The sequence below is a fragment of the Mustela erminea genome, chromosome 12, assembly GCF_009829155.1.
Source record: "Mustela erminea isolate mMusErm1 chromosome 12, mMusErm1.Pri, whole genome shotgun sequence".
Lineage (NCBI taxonomy): Eukaryota > Metazoa > Chordata > Mammalia > Carnivora > Mustelidae > Mustela > Mustela erminea.
In genome coordinates this window covers 9,712,403-9,730,207 of record NC_045625.1, presented here as the reverse complement: position 1 = coordinate 9,730,207, position 17,805 = coordinate 9,712,403, and the positions used below count along the sequence as shown (strand labels likewise).

The 17,805-nt window shown below is 41.5% G+C and overlaps 2 protein-coding genes across 5 annotated transcripts; one reads left to right on the top strand and one right to left on the bottom strand.

Moving 5' to 3' along the window:
* Window positions 1-1,905: 1,905 nt before the first annotated feature.
* Window positions 1,906-6,623, bottom strand: HSPA5 (heat shock protein family A (Hsp70) member 5). 2 transcript variants are annotated; one of them, XM_032308725.1, is made up of 9 exons: window positions 6,514-6,623; window positions 6,213-6,432; window positions 5,877-6,108; window positions 5,316-5,453; window positions 4,669-4,781; window positions 4,187-4,577; window positions 3,780-4,017; window positions 3,261-3,428; window positions 1,906-2,819 (listed from the first exon to the last, which is right to left on the bottom strand). In XM_032308725.1, exons 2-9 carry the CDS (start codon window positions 6,332-6,334, stop codon window positions 2,257-2,259), a joined length of 1,965 nt encoding a protein of 654 aa, XP_032164616.1. In that variant the 5' UTR covers window positions 6,335-6,432; window positions 6,514-6,623; the 3' UTR covers window positions 1,906-2,256. The 2 variants fall into 2 exon arrangements, with proteins under 2 accessions (XP_032164616.1, XP_032164618.1); XM_032308727.1 differs by having other exon boundaries at window positions 6,213-6,583.
* Window positions 6,624-6,798: 175 nt separating this feature from the next.
* On the top strand, window positions 6,799-14,231 carry LOC116571033 (hypoxanthine-guanine phosphoribosyltransferase-like). 3 transcript variants are annotated; one of them, XM_032308729.1, is made up of 2 exons: window positions 6,799-6,879; window positions 12,933-14,231. In XM_032308729.1, the coding sequence occupies exon 2, from the start codon at window positions 13,025-13,027 to the stop codon at window positions 13,703-13,705; it is 681 nt and encodes a 226-aa protein (XP_032164620.1). In that variant the 5' UTR covers window positions 6,799-6,879; window positions 12,933-13,024; the 3' UTR covers window positions 13,706-14,231. The 3 variants fall into 3 exon arrangements, 2 of the variants coding, with proteins under 2 accessions (XP_032164620.1, XP_032164619.1); XR_004277659.1 differs by lacking the exons at window positions 6,799-6,879; window positions 12,933-14,231 and adding exons at window positions 6,886-7,318; window positions 11,092-11,126; XM_032308728.1 differs by lacking the exon at window positions 6,799-6,879 and adding an exon at window positions 6,886-7,318.
* The last annotated feature ends 3,574 nt before the right edge of the window (window positions 14,232-17,805 follow it).

The following is a 17,805-nucleotide window of genomic DNA, read 5'->3' as shown; positions in this document are numbered from 1 at the left end:
GGCTTAGTCGGTAGAACATGTGACGCTTGATCTCAGGGTTGTAAATTCATGCCCCATGTTGTGTGTAGAGATTATATAAAAATAAAATCTTTAAAAAGAAAATTGACCACAAAGATGTTGAAGAATAAGGCTGTATAAATCAGGGAATGGACATTTACAGGTTGAAGTCTTTCTAGTATTTAGAGCTGCTCTCCAGAAAGAGGTGCAGCCTGTTGGTATTTGGCACTGAGAGCCACTGGGGACAGGGACGAAGAATGGTCCTTGTCTTTCCCAACCGCGGCTAACACCACAGCACACTGCACTGCAGATCACGTTTTTTTTTTTTTAAAGAGTTATTTATGTATTTGACAGAGATCACAAGTAGGCAGAGAGGCAGGCAGAGAGAGACGCGGGGGTGGGGGGGGGGGGAAGCAGGATCCCTGCTGAGCAGAGACCGCTGTAGAGCCCAATCCCAGGACCCTGAGATCATGACAGGAGCTGAAGGCAGAGGCTTAACCCACTGAGCCACCCAGGCGCCCCCTGCAGATCACTTTTAAGGTTTGTGTGGAATTTGGCCTGAAGACCTTCCGTATTACGCTCTAGGCTTGTCCAAATGCTTCCGGGGCACTGTAGCAGGGTCTGGGCCTCAGAATAAAATAATCACACAAGCCCTCAGGTTTCATTTCTGCCACAGTTAGCCAATTAACCTTTCAGCTGGTTGCCCACCTATAAAATACTTATCCTTGACCAGTATTGGATTTATTAGCACCAGAGAGCCTGCCCTTTATTGATCACACAAATTATTCATTTAGATCATTTGTTTCCTCAGGGAGCCAAAGTAATCTTGAACCTCTTTAGATACAAATGACTGCCTTTGATCCACAGTTGTAGTAGGGCTTCAAATGGTTTCAGGATCACCATCCTAGATCCCACTCCAGAAGCACTATTGAGAAATTTTGGAGAGGGAGATCCTGACATAGCAAGCAGAGGTTTTAAAATACACCTTTGTATCCTAAAGTTATGAACTGAGTCCAGGTGTGTAAAGTTAACACCCGTGATCCGTCACTCATACCAAGTCTTAGAATAGCAGCTGCAAAGCATGGGTAATAAAAAGCCACTAGAAAGTTTTAAAGGGGAAATCGTAAATTTCAACTACATTCAAGACAACTCCACCCTTGGGCACTATAAAATGACCCTTGCCTAGGTAAGAATGTTTACCTTTCCTGTCCCTTTTTAAAAATTTCTGAAGATTTTATTTATTCAACAGGGAGGGAGTGCTTATGTGAACACAAGCAAGGGGGAGGAGCAGAGGGAGGTGGAGAAGCAGACTCTGGTGGAAGAGAGCCTGATCTGGGGTTTAATCCCAGGACCTCAGGATCATGACCTGAGGTGAAGGCAGAGCCCAACTGACTGAGCCACCCAGGCGCCCCTCTTTTTAAGATTTTATATTGTGGGAGTGGGGGTAGGAGGGGTCGTCTGGGGAAGGGGCAGATGGGCAGGAAGAGCTCAAGCAGTGTGCTGAGCTCGGAGCTGAAAGGGGGCTCAACCTCGTGAGCCTGAGATCATAGCCTGACCCAAAACCAAGAGTTGATTGCTTAGCTCACTGTACCACCCAGGTGTCCCTCCCTACTGCCCTCCCTCTTTTTTTTTAAAGATCTGAGAAAGAGGGAAGGGGGGGGGAAGAGGGGAAAAAGGTGGAGAAGCAGAGGGAGAGGGACAACCCAACCCCACAACACAGAAATCATGACCAGAGCAAAAGTTGAGTCAGACGCTCAACCGAGACACCCAGGTGTCCCCCAGCCCTTTCTTAAACTAGGTTAACGTTAGGCAAATTCCCTGAAAGATTTAAGACCCCAACCCCCTCCACACAAGCGAGAATTTAACCTTGAAGCAACTGACTTAATTAGAAGCTTATCACAAAAATTAGACCAGTGTAAATAACAAACATTTATTGGTGTCACTTATGGTAGAAAAAGTTCCTACACCAGATGCGCATGACCCAATTGTTAAATAGAACATTTCCAAGGTGAACACACGCCCTAGCCCAGCTTTTTTACCCACGTTTTAAGATAGCCAATTCTTCTGTGCCCCCCACCCCAAGACATGTGAGCAACTGCTAATGAAAAGCAGTAAACAGCCACTTGGGCTATATCATTTTCAACTCCACTCCAAGGTGAAGATTCCAATTACATTCGAGACTTAAGTTCTCTCAATTTTCTCCTAACGAAAGTTCCTGAGTCCAGTATTTACAATATTTAAGCACTAGCAGAGCAATGTCTACAACTCATCCTTGTCTGCTGGTTCCTCATCACCAGTTGGGGGAGGGCCTGCACTTCCATAGAGTTTGCTGATAATTGGCTGAACAATTTCTTCTAGTTCCTTCTTTTTAGCTTTGAAATCTTCAATGTCAGCATCTTGGTGACTTTCTAGCCATTCAATCTTTTCCTCTACAGCTTTTTCCATGGTCTCCTTATCTTCAGAGGAGAGTTTACCTCCCAGCTTTTCTTTATCTCCAATCTGATTCTTTAGAGAATAGGCATAGCTTTCCAATTCATTTCTGGTGTCAATGCGCTCCTTGAGCTTTTTGTCTTCCTCGGCAAACTTCTCAGCATCATTAACCATCCTTTCAATTTCTTCAGGTGTCAGACGATTTTGGTCATTGGTAATTGTAATCTTGTTTTTGTTGCCTGTACCCTTGTCTTCGGCTGTCACTCGAAGAATGCCATTCACATCTATCTCAAAGGTAACTTCAATCTGTGGGACCCCACGGGGAGCAGGAGGAATTCCAGTCAGATCAAAAGTTCCCAGAAGGTGATTGTCTTTTGTAAGGGGTCGTTCACCTAGAAGATACACCAAAAAAACCCACAAAACTTGTTAGTTGTTACTGACAAACATTAGTGGATCCGGATCCTTATATTTCAGTCTGGTAGAGCCTACAGTGGCAAGGGCATGCTTATCAAGCTAGAAGTGGGTCAGTATTGATCTATAAGGAGTAGCAAGCAGGACTATTAAGTTATTACTAACTTTTAACTGAATTTCATCTACAGCATTATCAACATTTCTAGAAGCCAGTTCAGAAGTTATTTTTAAAGGCAAAGAGTGCCAGATAGCAAGGTAAGAACTAGATTTTGGGGCTGACTCTACCAAACTCAACACTAGTCATATTAGGGACCCTGTCTGAAAATAGCAAATATTTCTTTCCTTTCTCATTTCAATAGAATATATTAAGAAAATATCCTTCTCAAAAACATACGATGTCATTCACACATGTAGGGTATTACCTTCATAGACCTTGATTGTAACAGTTGGTTGGTTATCAGAAGCTGTAGAAAAGATCTGAGACTTCTTGGTGGGCACCACGGTGTTCCTTGGAATCAGTTTGGTCATGACGCCTCCCACAGTTTCAATACCAAGTGTAAGGGGACATACATCAAGCAGTACCAGATCACCTGCAAAGGTAAAGTTAACCAAAGTTAAATTCCAATTCAAGAGTCACAAGAGCACTATCAAGCAGTCTCCCCTGGAACTGTGTAACTTTATCTTCTCCATCTTGCCATTTAGTGTGAGGTTCTAATGCAAAATCATTTTAGAAGCACTGAATTCAATATAGCTGCTAATGATCTTGAAACTGAGCCAGGTCTTGTCCTCACTCTACCCTTTACTAGCTGTGAGATCCTGTTGCTCATGTTCTATTACCTTGTAAAGCAAAAGTCAGTTATACTCTTCCTATCAAGCTATTGAAGTACCTATCAAGCTACTGAAGTGAAAGTACTGTGGAAGATGCTGTGACAGGGACATACCTGTATCTTGATCACCAGAAAGTACACCAGCCTGGACAGCAGCACCATATGCTACAGCCTCATCTGGGTTGATGCCACGGGATGGCTCCTTGCCATTGAAGAACTCTTTAACCAGTTGTTGAATCTTTGGGATACGAGTAGAGCCACCAACAAGAACAATTTCATCAATATCAGACTTCTTTAAGTCAGAATCCTCCAGCACCTTCTGGACAGGCTTCATGGTAGAACGGAACAGGTCCTAGAATAGAGAACACAATTACTGTGATGATGCCTATTGTACCTAGATATTGTCTACATACCTAAATACAGTACCCTAAACACTAAGTCTGACTAGATCCCATTAGCAAAGCAAGCAAACAAAAAAACACCAAAAACAAAACAAAACAAAAAAACCCCCAAGAACATACCATATTTAGCTCTTCAAATTTGGCCCGTGTCAGAGTCTCAGAGAAGTCTTCTCCTTCATAGAAAGACTCAATTTCAATTCTTGCTTGATGTTGAGAAGACAGGGCCCGTTTGGCCTTTTCTACCTCCCGCCGGAGTTTCTGCACAGCTCTGTTATCTTTTCTAACATCTTTGCCAGTCTTCTTTTTGTAGAGTTTGATAAAGTGTTCCATGACACGTTGGTCAAAGTCTTCTCCACCCAGATGAGTATCTCCGTTAGTAGCTACGACTTCGAAGACACCATTGTCAATGGTGAGAAGAGATACATCGAAAGTTCCACCACCCAGGTCAAACACCAGAATATTCTTCTCCCCTTCCCTCTTATCCAAGCCATAAGCAATAGCAGCTGCTGTACTGTTAAGAGAAAGAGAAAGAAAAAAAAGTTTAGTTAAGTTTACATTCCCCTGATTTGGCAAATATGCCATGCTTTTGAATTAACACTCACGGCTCATTAATGATCCTCATGACATTCAATCCGGCAATAGTCCCAGCATCTTTGGTTGCCTGTCGTTGGGCATCATTGAAATAGGCTGGTACAGTAACAACTGCATGGGTAACCTTACAGAATAACAAAAGGTAAGTTAGTGTATTTTATCACACAGTTTACCTCATATAAGTTGCACTCAAAACATCACTTTAGGGGCGTCTGGATGGCTCAGTGGGTTAAGCCTCTGCCTTCGGCTCAGGTCATAATCTCAGAGTCCCGGGATCGGGCCCCACATCAAGCATCTCTGCTCACCTGCTCCCCCCCCCCCGCCTGCCCCTCTGCCTACTTGTGATCTCTTTCTGTCAAATAAATAAAATCTTAACAAAACAAAACCAAAGAACACCACTTTAGTTTCTAAGACAATTTGTTTTATAGGTGTGTATAATAACATGTAATTTTATACCCACGGATTTGCAAGCATTACATGGTACTACATGAAAAGTCCTTAATACTTTGTTTGGCCCACAGTAAAACATTCAAGTTATTAAAACTGATATACATAGATGTCATTCAGATTCAAAATTATTAAAACAACAAAGGCATCTACACAATAAATCAAGAATAGTAAAAACAGAATTACTTAACATCGTTCTAGAAATATTTACCTTCTTTCCCAAGTAAGCCTCTGCAGTTTCCTTCATTTTGGTGAGAACCATGGCAGAAATTTCTTCAGGAGCAAATGTCTTTGTTTGCCCACCTCCAATATCCACTTGAATGTATGGTTTAGTCTTCTTCTCAACCACCTATTTTACAGAACGATTATTACTTCCAGGCACGGAAGCAAGAACACTGAAAACTTACAGAGGGCTGTCTGAGTCCCACTTCCTCCCCCATGGTTTGGTTTACTTTAGTCGCCTGGAACCGCATACTGACTAGAAATAGGTTAAGGAGTATGGGTGCCCGAGGAAGACAAGCCTCCTCAATTTTAATCAGGCTCTTAATCCTAAACGATGGACAGGACAGTTAACGTGTGAAATGTCTTTGCCGGCCAAGCTTTCTTCGAGCAAGTTTTGTAACATGCCAAGATTACCCAATGAAAGTTATTACACACACACTATGTCTGTGCCCTTCCTGTGGTCTCCACCATTTTCCAGCAACTTCTTAATCCTTAAACACCCCGACCGCAGCCGCCCACCTCCGTTCGGGTGAGGAAAACCCCATCGCACCTTGAACGGCAGGAACTTGATGTCCTGCTGCACGGACGGGTCGTTCCACGTGCGGCCGATGAGCCGCTTGGCGTCGAAGACCGTGTTCTCAGGGTTGGAGGTGAGCTGGTTCTTGGCCGCGTCGCCGATCAGACGCTCCCCTTCCGGAGTGAAGGCCACATAAGACGGCGTGATGCGGTTGCCCTGATCGTTGGCGATGATCTCCACGCGGCCGTTCTTGAACACCCCGACGCTGGCAGAGAAAAATCACCAAGAACGCCAGGAATCAGCACCGTGATTCTCACAGGGGCCCAGGAGGCCACGCCCCATTCCCCCCTTTCCAGAAACCCCACTCACCAGGAGTAGGTGGTCCCCAGGTCGATGCCCACCACCGTGCCCACGTCCTCCTTCTTGTCCTCCTCCTCGGCCCGCGCCGCGCCGAGCAGCAGCAGCACCGCAGCCACCAGGGACAGCTTCATCTTGCCGGCGCCGTAGGCCAGTCGGTCGGCAGGCTGGCAGGACGTCACAGGCAATCCAGCCACAGGCCACAGCACCCGAGCGCACCGAGGTTACTGATCTGAAGGTACAGGGCCCGGGGTCAGCAGGCAAAGCAGACAAGGCGAAGGGCAGGTCCGGAAAGACAGGCCGCGGCGCTTACCTCTCAGACTCACAAAAATCCCCCAAGTTGATGAGCTTGTGATGTCTCAGCCAGCGTCGACCGCGCCGTCGCCGAGGCCGCTTATATACCCTCCCCCCTAGCCCCGTCGTGGAGGCCACCGATTGGCGAAGGCCCTGCTCGTTGGAGGCCGCTGATTGGTCCAGGCCACCAAGCTGGCCGCCGCCGATTCGAAGCGGCCTCCTCCGCAACAGACGTCACCGCTACGCCCCCCCGGCGGACTCATTGGCTGCTGGCCGCACCCGACAGCCACCAATGGGAGGCAACATCCGCTCCAGGCGCAGGCCTCACTGGTTCAGCAGCTGCCTGTCCCTCATGCGACCTCTCACCCGGAGGCCGTTTCCGCAGGTAACGGCAGAAGTCCCGCCTTCCACGTTGGGCCCCGGGGGGCCGAGGCTAGTGTGCAGTGCGTGATTCCCTCGAGGCGGTGGAATTCGGGTCTTTTGCTTCTCGTTCTCCCCTGTCTGCTTGTCCCTCCTCCGTCCTTCATCTTGGAGCGGGAAGCGGCTCTTGCTTTTCCCAGCTTCCAGCCCGTCCCAGGCAGGCAGGTCTCAGCGTAGATGCTGTGATCACCTCAGAAGAAATTTCTTTGCCCTTTATAGCCGCTACGGTTCTGGGGTGTCCGAGCCTCAGGGCTTTTTGTTGTTCTCCAGCCCGCAGCCCTCGAGCTGGGTCCTGGCCAGAGCACCGCTCGGCCGCAGATCGTGGCTCCTAGCCATTCTGTCGGCCCTGCTCTCCCTAGCCACCTTTATTTATACCGGGCGGCTCCACATTACCCTACCCCACGGTAAGTCACAGGCCTGGCCAAAGTAACTGCCTCCTCGCCCCGAGTCCCCACCCCGGTGTGGCAGCCCTCTTCTGAAGAGCTTACTAATGCCATCGCTCCCACCTTCGGTTGTATCATTTTTCTAGCTCTCCTTTCTGCTCATCTTTTTTATTTTTAAAATTTTTTTTATTTTTTTCCTTTGTGGCCCCGGATTATCATTTGCAAGGTGTTCCCCGTCCTTTATTCTTGATACCTTTCTGACTTCACTCTTCCTGGAAAAGGTCAGAGTGTGCTTGAACCCATTTGATAAAGACTTTCTGAGATCGCCTTTACTCTCGTAGAACAACCTGTAGCAAAAAATAATAGACGCTGCTATTTACTGTAGACTTACTATGTGCCGCCCATTGTTTGGTTTCCTATGTTGTTCGGTCCTTACAGTTTAATACTTGCATTTCCCATTTTGCAGATGAGAAAATTGGGACTGAAATATTTAAAAAGTAGCTTAAAGTCATAGAGCTGGTGAGTGATGCACTTGGAATTGATATCCAAGTCAGCTTGGCTTCATAGCCAATGCTCTCAGTTTTTTTTTTTTTTTTTTTTTTTTTTAAATAGTTCATTAACAGATCTTTTTGGAGGAACTGCTCCACTAATAGATACATATAATATAATACATTTAATATATACATATAATATATTTTCCACTAAATGTATTCTTGAGATTCATGGTATTCATCATACCTTGTCCAGATAGGACTGAAACATCTTACACAGGGTTTACTAAGATGTTCAGCTTAGGAGTCAGTACTCAAGAATTTTTCCTTTCTTCTTCACTGCTTCTCAAAGGTTATGCTGGTGACTCAGAATTGACTATTGAAGTTGCATCACCCATCTTACAACAGGGCTTGTAATACTGCCGTAATACTGACCCTCTGTAGGTTGCATCAGTCCATTATTAAAATAGAAATTACCATCCAGCCACTTTACAGCTTCATATCATTTCAAACAAACTTTGTATATGTAACATCTATTTCCTTTAAAAGCAAAGCTCTGAAAGTAACTCTTTTTCCTAAGATTTAGATAAGTGATATCTGGCTAACTCCCAAAGGGAATGAGTATTTTGGTGGTTGTAATATCTTTTTAAAACCAAGTTTATTAGGGATATGTTACTGTATAACCCAAAGTGTGATATTCTATGGATTGAATAGAAAAATGCATAGGTAAATCTAGTTTCCTGAATGTTAAATGCCAATAATAGTATTGGTGCCAAATTATCAGTACTTAACTAAGCACTAGACACTTTGCTAAACAAACACTTTATGTGCATTATCTTTCAATTTTTATGAAAGCATTTTTTTTTTTTTTTTTTTAAATATTTTATTTATTTATTTGTCAGAGAGAGAGGGAGAGAGAGCGAGCACAGGCAGACAGAGTGGCAGACAGAGGCAGAGGGAGAAGCAGGCTCCCCGCCAAGCAAGGAGCCCGATGTGGGACTCGATCCCATGACGCTGGGATCATGACCTGAGCCGAAGGCAGCCGCTTAATCCCTTATTTTAGAGCTAAGGAATGTGAAGAAGCCCCAAGAGGTGAAGAAACTTGCCCAGGAGATTACACAGCTTAAATAGAGAGCCAGGATTTGAGTCTTGGCAATTTGATTTTTAATTTCTGTGGTTTAGATGATCATCCTGAGCTTTGGGTTTATAAGATTTATATCTCATTTAGGGTATAGAGTAGTTAATAGTTTACAAATATTTTGACGAGTGTATCCCATCAAAATCTACAATCTACAAAATCAAAATCTACAATCTACAAAAATCTACAAATGTAGATTTTTATCCAGTAATTTAAACCAGCTCATTTGACTTAACGCTCTTATGGGTAAGAAAATAGATTTCTATTTCCCATCTGATCTCAGCTAAACAGAGTTAAGATTGATCAGGATTGGATGTTATTTAGTTCTTAAATCTTCCTTTCTGAAAGGGAATTATAAGCATACAACAGGAAGGAAAAGGAAAAGACTTATGTAATTGACAAATTGAATGTTTAGACCCTGATAACTGAGAATTTTCCACATCCTCTGTTGGGGAGAATATTCAACTAAAAGATAAGGTACATGACCTGGGGGAACAAACCTACCAGAGCCTCAGTATTTGTATCTGTTGTATGTCAGGGATTTCTGTCCTGTTGGCTTTAGCAGCTTGTTTCAAGGATCAGATAAAAGATACTGTATATAAAAGTCTGTGGGAAGTTGTAGGGTAATAGGAATGCTATTAATCATGTGACTATACTATGAGAAGAAATTTTAGAAGCTCTTCAAGAAACCCATCTCTTGAGAATGAATTTTCAAGATTTCTTTCAATGGGAAATAATGTGTGGTAATTATGTTGAATCTGACATATTTTTGGAAATATTTTTTTAAGTGCTCTAATTACTTTCTTATATATAGATGTCTTTTTTATTAAGAGACTCAGCCCTTAGAACCCTGAAACTCCCTTTTCTTAGAGCATTTACTTCAAGAAAACTGATTGTAGGAGTACCTGGCTGGCTTAGTCAGTAGAGCATGTAGTTCTTGATCTTGGGGTTGTAATGTGAGATCTTGGAGTCCCACACTGGGTGTAGAGATTACTTTAAAATCTAGGGGCGCCTGGGTGGCTCAATGGGTTAAGGCCTCTGCCTTTGGCTCGGGTCATGATCCCAGGGTCCTGGGATCGAGCCCCACGTCGGGCTCTCTGCTCAGCGGGGAGCCTGTTTCTCCCTCCCCATCTTCCTGCCTCTCTGTGCTCTCTCTCTCTCTGTCAAATAAATAAATAAAATCTTAAAAAAAAAAGAAAAGAAAAGAGAGACTGGGCCTTAACTTTATTAAACAAGTGAGGAGTAAAACAAAAGTATCTTCCCGACACCTGAGCCAGGAACAATACTAGGTATAAATCATGTAGCTTTTTTGTGTGTATGTGCGCTTTTGAAAGTGCAATGTGTTATGCAATTAGTTTTCTTTGTTTTGACTTTTTTTTTTTTTTAAAGGATTTTATTTATTTGACAGAAAAAGGGAGCACAAGCAGGTGGAGCTGCAGAGAGAGAGAGGGAAAAGCAGGCTCCCCACTGAGCAGAGAGCCCAACGAGGGGCTCTTAGGAACCCAGGATCATGATCTGAGCTGAAGGCAGATGCTTAATCAACTGAGCCACACAGGTGACCCTTGACTTTTTAAAAGAGAATTTTCTGGTTAATAGGGAACCCTCCCCACACACAAATAAGAAGCTACAAAATTGGGACGCCTGGGTGGCTCAGTTGGTTAAGCAGCTGCCTTCGGCTCAGGTCATGATCCCAGCGTCCTGGGATCGAGTCCCACATCGGGCTCCTTGCTCCGCAGGGAGCCTGCTTCTCCCTCTGACTCTGCCTTCCACTCTGTCTGTCTGTGCTCGCTCCCGCTCGCTCTCTCTCTGACAAATAAATAAATAAAATCTTTAAAAAAAAAAAATAAATTAAAAAAAAAAAAAAGAAGCTACAAATAGTGCATCTTCTTTACTCCCCTGGCTCCCCTGGTGGAAGACATTTAGGAAGGCATGCTGTGTCAGATAGTGTGATTGAGAGAAAAGCACATGAGGTTTGGAAGCATAAATACTAGTTATAGTTCTATCACCGAACGAGCTATGATTAGGGCAAGTCGCTTAATCTCTCCAGGCTCTGTTCAGTAGTGTGTAAAATGTATACAATTTTGCTTCCTCACAAGGCTGTTATGATAAAGGTATTTTATTGTTTTTTTTTTAAATTTTTAATTTCTTTTTTTTTTTTTTTTAAGATTTTTATTTGAGGGAAAGCAGGCCAAGCAGTGGGAGAGGCAGAGGGAGAAGCAGACTCCCCGGTGAGCAGGTAGCCCGACGTGGGACTCCATCCCAGGACCCTGGGACCATGAACTGAGTGGAAGGCAGATGCTTAACAAACTGAGCCACCCAGGCACGCCTGTATTTGATTGACTGAAGCCTTTTCATTTTCCAGAGAAAATATCTTAATTTTTCTTCTGTTTTAAATTTTCTGTTGAAGTAAAGTAAGCTACTAAGTATAAAGAGCTACCTCTATAGAACCTGAATGATATTTGAGTGACAGTATATATCCTAAATCTCTAAATTTTTAAAATAGGGGTGTCTGCCTGGCTCAGAGGAGTGTGCAACTTCAAGCCCCACGTTAGCTGTAACGATTACTTAAATAAATAAATGCTTAAAAATAAATTAAAATAGGAAATATATGTATGTGGTACAAAATCCAAAGGGTACAATGTATAATAAGTCTGCCGGCCACCCTACCCCAGCCTTACTCCTCTACTGGTAAAGATAACCACCATCACCACTTTCTTGTGTAGCCTAGAGAGGTTTTATTCATATTCATATGCAGTGTGTGTGTATGTGTATGTGTGTATGTGTGTGTGTGTGTATTCCTAATTTATTTATTTATTTATTTATTTTTTTTTTAAAGATTTTATTTATTTATTTGACAGAGAGAAATCACAAGTAGACGGAGAGGCAGGCAGAGAGAGAGAGAGGAAAGCAGGCGCCCTGCTGAGCAGAGAGCCCGATGCGGGACTTGATCCCAGGACCCTGAGATCATGACCTGAGCCGAAGGCAGTGGCTTAACCCACTGAGCCACCCAGGCGCCCATGTGTATTCCTAATTTAAAAATAGTGATGGAGAATGCTACATACATGGTTCTGTTTTCATCCAGTTAAAGATTGTCACAAATCCACTGCCTTCTTTTTTTTTTTTTTTTTTAAATGGCAATAGTAGCTACCCTTAATTGGATATTTACTATGTGCTGGATGTTTTACATATCTTAACTTTTTATTACAAATTGCAATGTGAATACAGAAAAGTACATGAAATGCATGTATACAGTTTAATGAATAGTCATTAATAATATTTGTTATTTAATAAGAATCTATAATTTTAAATATTATATGCTATAACATATATAATAACTGCTATAATTATATAATTATAAATATAAAATAATTTTATAATTTAATCAAGAAAATAAATCCCTAGGTATTCAATATCCAAATTAAGAGAAAGAATGTTGTCAGCACCAGAAGTCCTCACTTTTTCACCCCAGCTGATCCTAATTTCTCTTCCATAAAAAAGTTAACTTTTCTTTGTTGTTCCAGTCTTTAGAATTTTACCATTTATCATATTAGCTTCTGTCTTAATTACTATAGCTTGATAATCCAGTAGAACATGTCCTTCCACCTTAGGAGTGTCTTGCTTTTCTTGGTACTTGTATTTCCATATAAACTTTAGAATTAGCTTGTCAAGTTGGCAAAACAAACCTATTCTATATTGTTAAGTAAGAAAAGTAAGTTATTTAACAGTATGATAATACTATGCCGTTATTTTTAAATATGCTTTACAAGGTCTTAAATCTCAATTTCTATATTCTAGAATTTTTTTTTAAATTGCATGAATATAGTATTTAATATTTATTGGAAATGAATAATTTTGTTTTGAAATGATAAATTGTTACTTCAAGATGATGAAATGTGGCTATTAAAATTATTGATACCTATGATTTTCAAAGAGTAAATTGTAAGTATGTTACTTTTTTGTCTACATTTTCTTGTTATTTAAAAAAAAATCCCTGTTTATCTATCAGGAATTTACTGAGCTTGAAAAACCTTTAAGAGCTAAAACTAAAAGTAATACAGAAGAGAACTGCTTTCAGTCCACGCACCAGCCAGCTCCGTTATGGCAACCCGAAGCCCCAGCATTGTGATTAGTGATGATGAACCAGGTTATGACCTAGATTTATTTTGTATACCTAATCATTACGCTCAGGATTTGGAAAAGGTGTTTATTCCTCATGGATTAATTATGGACAGGACGGAACGGCTTGCGCGAGATGTGATGAAGGAGATGGGAAGCCATCACATCGTAGCCCTCTGTGTGCTCAAGGGGGGTTATAAATTCTTTGCTGACCTGCTGGATTACATTAAAGCACTGAACAGAAATAGTGATAGATCCATTCCTATGACTGTAGACTTTATTAGACTGAAAAGCTACTGTAATGACCAGTCAACAAGGGACATAAAAGTAATTGGTGGAGATGATCTTTCAACTTTAACTGGAAAGAATGTCTTGATTGTTGAAGATATAATTGAAACAGGCAAAACAATGCAAACGTTGCTTTCCTTGGTCCAGCAGTATAATCCAAAGATGGTCAAGGTTGCAAGTTTGCTGGTGAAAAGGACTCCTCACAGTATTGGATACAGACCAGACTTTGTTGGATTTGAAATTCCAGACAAGTTTGTTGTAGGATATGCCCTTGACTATAATGAATATTTCCGGGATTTGAATCATGTTTGTATCATTAGTGAAAGTGGAAAAGCAAAATACAAAGCCCAAGATGAGAGTTCTGGAAACATTTAGAGTCCCATTTAAATCAATAGTAAAATGGTTAAATGTTCTAGTTCTGTGGCCAGCTGCTTAGAGGGGCTTCTTGCATGTATCTTCTGAGAATTTTATCTGTTTGGTATGTTTGTTAGAAATGTCTTTTGCTGCATTCCTAAAGTCTTTATTTGCATTATGAACCTCTAGAGTATCAGTTCTGTTTGGATGGATTGTTTAACTTATGAATGAAAAATCTCTTCAACCACACCACTGTTGGATGAAAGTATTGAAATTGTATTTGTAGGAAACATTTAAAGAGAAGATTCATTTTTAATTGGCATTTTAATTTTTATGTATTCAGGAAAAAAACAGAAGAGATTGAATATTGTTGATTATGCCACTGTGTTTAAAGAAGCAGTCAGTTTTTGTATCAATGACAGCATTTAAGAGGTATTGTTTTCTTGGATAAAACCATGTGTCCTTGAATTATTTTAGTGTTTCAGTAGTATTAACTGTATTTTTCTGTTTGTTCAGATTATTTCTGGTGAATCTTTGTCAACAGTTTATTTTAAATACAAATCAATAAATTCCAAAATACCTAAAACAATAAAAGTAATACGAGAGAACATCAAAGGTCAGTGAAAGATAAGTTTAAGATACATTACTTTGGGGTGCCTGGGTGGCTCAGTTGCTAAAGGGTCTGCCTTCAGCTCAGTTCATGATCTCGGGGTCCTGGAATCGAGTCCCCTGTTGGGCTCTCCATTTAGTGGTGACTCTGCTTCTCCCTCTGTGACCTCTATTCCTTTCACTGTCTCTCGAATGAATGAATAAAATCTTTTAAAAAAAGATATAATTACATAAACATATTTCATACGTTATAGTCATAGGTTAAAACGAATACAGGTGGTATACCAAAATTTGATGTTGTGTTAACATGACAGCTCCCAATCAGTCTGGACATGCCTGATACTGATAGAAAGATAAGGTACTTTTTTGTTTTGCTTTGTTTTGTTAAGGCTTGAACTCATGACCCTGAGATCAAGAGTCGGGCACTTACCAGCTAAGCCACTAAGACACCTTGGAAGGATGAGGTTTATAGTAGATTTCACTGTGCTGAAGTACAAGTTGCCTAATTTATGACTCTGTTCTACAGGCGTCTTTTTCCTCGTTTTCAGTATTCTCAAGTTTCAGGCTGTTATCTGTCCTTAACTTAGCCAATAATTAAAAATTCTTTAGCAAATGTTACAAAATCATATTGACTGAATTGCCTGGGCCTTGGAAGAATCCCCAGGTGAATTAGGGGCCCTAAATCATAATCTCCATCAATTTCATAGTATATCCACTTCTGAGTGCTGCTACTATTTCTGAGTCTGCCAGTGGGGGCCAGTGTAGGACAACCAAGGGCCCAGAATATGGAGTAAGGTTATGCCTGTAGTCTTGTCCTTTGCTTGCAACTGGGCTATTCCAAAGGGCAAAAAGCATTTTATAAAGAAATACTATCTGCCACCTGCGTCGAACAGCTTCCCTGCATGTGTTTCTGGATTTTTTTTGTTGTTGTTTTACAGATTGCCAGAGCTTTAAAAAAAAAAAGTTTTCCCTTAAATATTTTTTGAACTATGTTAAAAAAATAACATCATTAGTTCACATTTATCTTTTAGTTATTCAGAATGTACAGTCAACCTAAATGTCAAACTCAATAGAGGATGCCAGATCAACTATGGTAGGTGATACTATGGAAATAGTGTGCAAAGTTTCAAAGCTGAGGTAGATTTTTATGTAGTGATATGGAATGAAGCTCAATTTATTTTTAAATGAAAAGAACAGAATGGTATGTACAATGTGATTCTGTTTGTGTTAAACCCCTCCCCCACAGTCTAGACAAATACCTACCACTGACAAGAATGGCTCCCTCTGGGTGGAATTGGACGGGAATCAAGAGGATTTTCTTGACTTCATTGTATACATCTTTTAAGGTCAAGAATTTCTGTATTACTTGTTTGAAAATGAATTTTAAAAAACAAATACAGTGAATGTAATGGTTCAGTTAGCTTTTAGCATTGAATTTTTTTTTAAAGAGTTGTACTTATTTTGAAAGAGCATGAGCGGGGGGAGGGGCAGAGGGAGAAGAAGAGCCCACTGAGCAGGGAGCTCCATTTGGGGTCCATCCCCGACACTGAGACAATGACATGAGCCAAAGGCAGATGCTCAACCAACAGAGCCACCAAGGCGCCCCAGGAACTTTTTTTTTTTTTTTTTTTAAATTCTGAGTTTGTCAGTGCACTCTGATTCTGCAGCAAAGTAGTTTTATGGAGAGTATGGAGTTAGAAATCTGAAAAACAGAGTTCTAATCAAGATCAGTATGAATTTCATAACTACAAATATGTAACTTAATGTCCGTGTATATCAGGGAAGGCTGAGAGGCGTAGTGGAAAGAGCTTTAGCCAGGGTTCACTCTTTATTCATCTCATTCATTAAAAAAAAGGTACAAAAATATGTATTACATCATAGGTGGTATGCCAGGTTCCAGAGGGACAGTGGTAAATAAGATGGGGTTCTGTGCCCTCCGAGGTTACTATTTATTGATTTTGAGCATCTGTTTACCTCTTGAGTTCATTTCTCTATGCGTAAGAGATGTCAAGAATACCACCTGCCACATATTCCACAAGAATTACTGTTGTAGAGGCACCTGGGTGGCTCAGTTGGTTAAATAACTGCCTTCGGCTCAGGTCATGATCCCAGGGTCCTGGGATCAGGCCCCACATCCCGCTCCTGCTCAGCCAGAAATCTGCTGCTTCCTCTCCCTTGGCTCCTTCCCCCGCTCAGGCTCTTTCTTTTCTCTCTCTCTCTCTCTCAAATAAATAAAATCCTTTTTTAAAAAAAGAATTACTGTTGTAGTGATCCATTGTTCTAATGTGGGGGTTGTGTTCCTGGGGTGTGCTGTGGGGGGAAAAATGGAAAACTGCCTAAAAATGGAAAACTGATTTATAGATGGCAGAGTAGGGTTCAGAATGATTGACCATCCCAGTGTTCTTTCTACAACCCTCAGGAGCTTTTTGCAACTTTTAGGGTCCTTTCTTTCTCTCTCCTATGGCAAGTGTGCTCCAAGCCCATCTAGAGTACTCAGTGTTAAGTGAAAGCAAACCTTGAATGTGTTCAGGTTTTGCTCAGGCTGGGTTCTTCCTTAGCAATCCTGACGTGCCATCTTCCTTCTTAAAATCCAGCCATCCAGTAACTCCCAGCTATCATCTTCTTACAGTCATGGCCTCTCAACTCAATGAAAACTTTCTCAGGGGTTCTCATACAGCTTTATACCTTAGCTTATTATTATGATCCTTAATCTGTGTGAGTTACCCTTATGGTGTTTTGGGCAATACTTTAAAACTGAATTCCTGAACCAGTTGAATGACAATATGATAGTCATAATACCTGACCAGCTAACTGGAGAATGCTATCATGCTAATAAAATGAGGCAATAAATAGCAAATTTTGACAAATTTTTAAGTGTAATACATCAAGGAGGATGACTAAATGGAAAGCAGTGTGGGAGCTGATTCACATTTGAAATAGTTGGAAAACTGAATGTTACTTTTTTTTTTCCCCCTTTTTTTGCCTGGAGAGTCCCAGTGATGGAGGATAAAATCGTTGTTTTCAGTTTTTTGAAAGGCTGTAAAATGGAAAACATTGTATATTGCACCAGACATCAGAACTTCTAGCACTGGAAGGAGGTAAAAGGGAAGCCGATTTCACCCAAGGCAGAACTTTCGAACTTTGAGAGCTGTCCAACAGTGGAGCGGGCTATCTCACTTGAGATAGCTCCCTGAAATTGGAACTGTGGAAATAGAAGTTGGAAGAGGGGGTGCCCGGGTGGCTCAGACGGTTAAGTGTCTGCACTTGGGTGGGGCCATGATCTCCCGGGGCTGGGACGGAGCTCCAGGTCCGGGGAGTCCGTTTCTCTTTCTGCCTCTGGCCCCTGCTCCTGCTCCCTCTCTCTCTCGAATGAATAAATAAAATCTTAGGAAAAAAAAAAAAAAAGAAAGTTGGAAGATCATTGCATGGAATGTACAAGAGCGAATTCCTGCCTGGGCAGAAGTTAGACTAATAACCTATAACGTGTCTTCCAATTCTAAAGTTTCTATGAC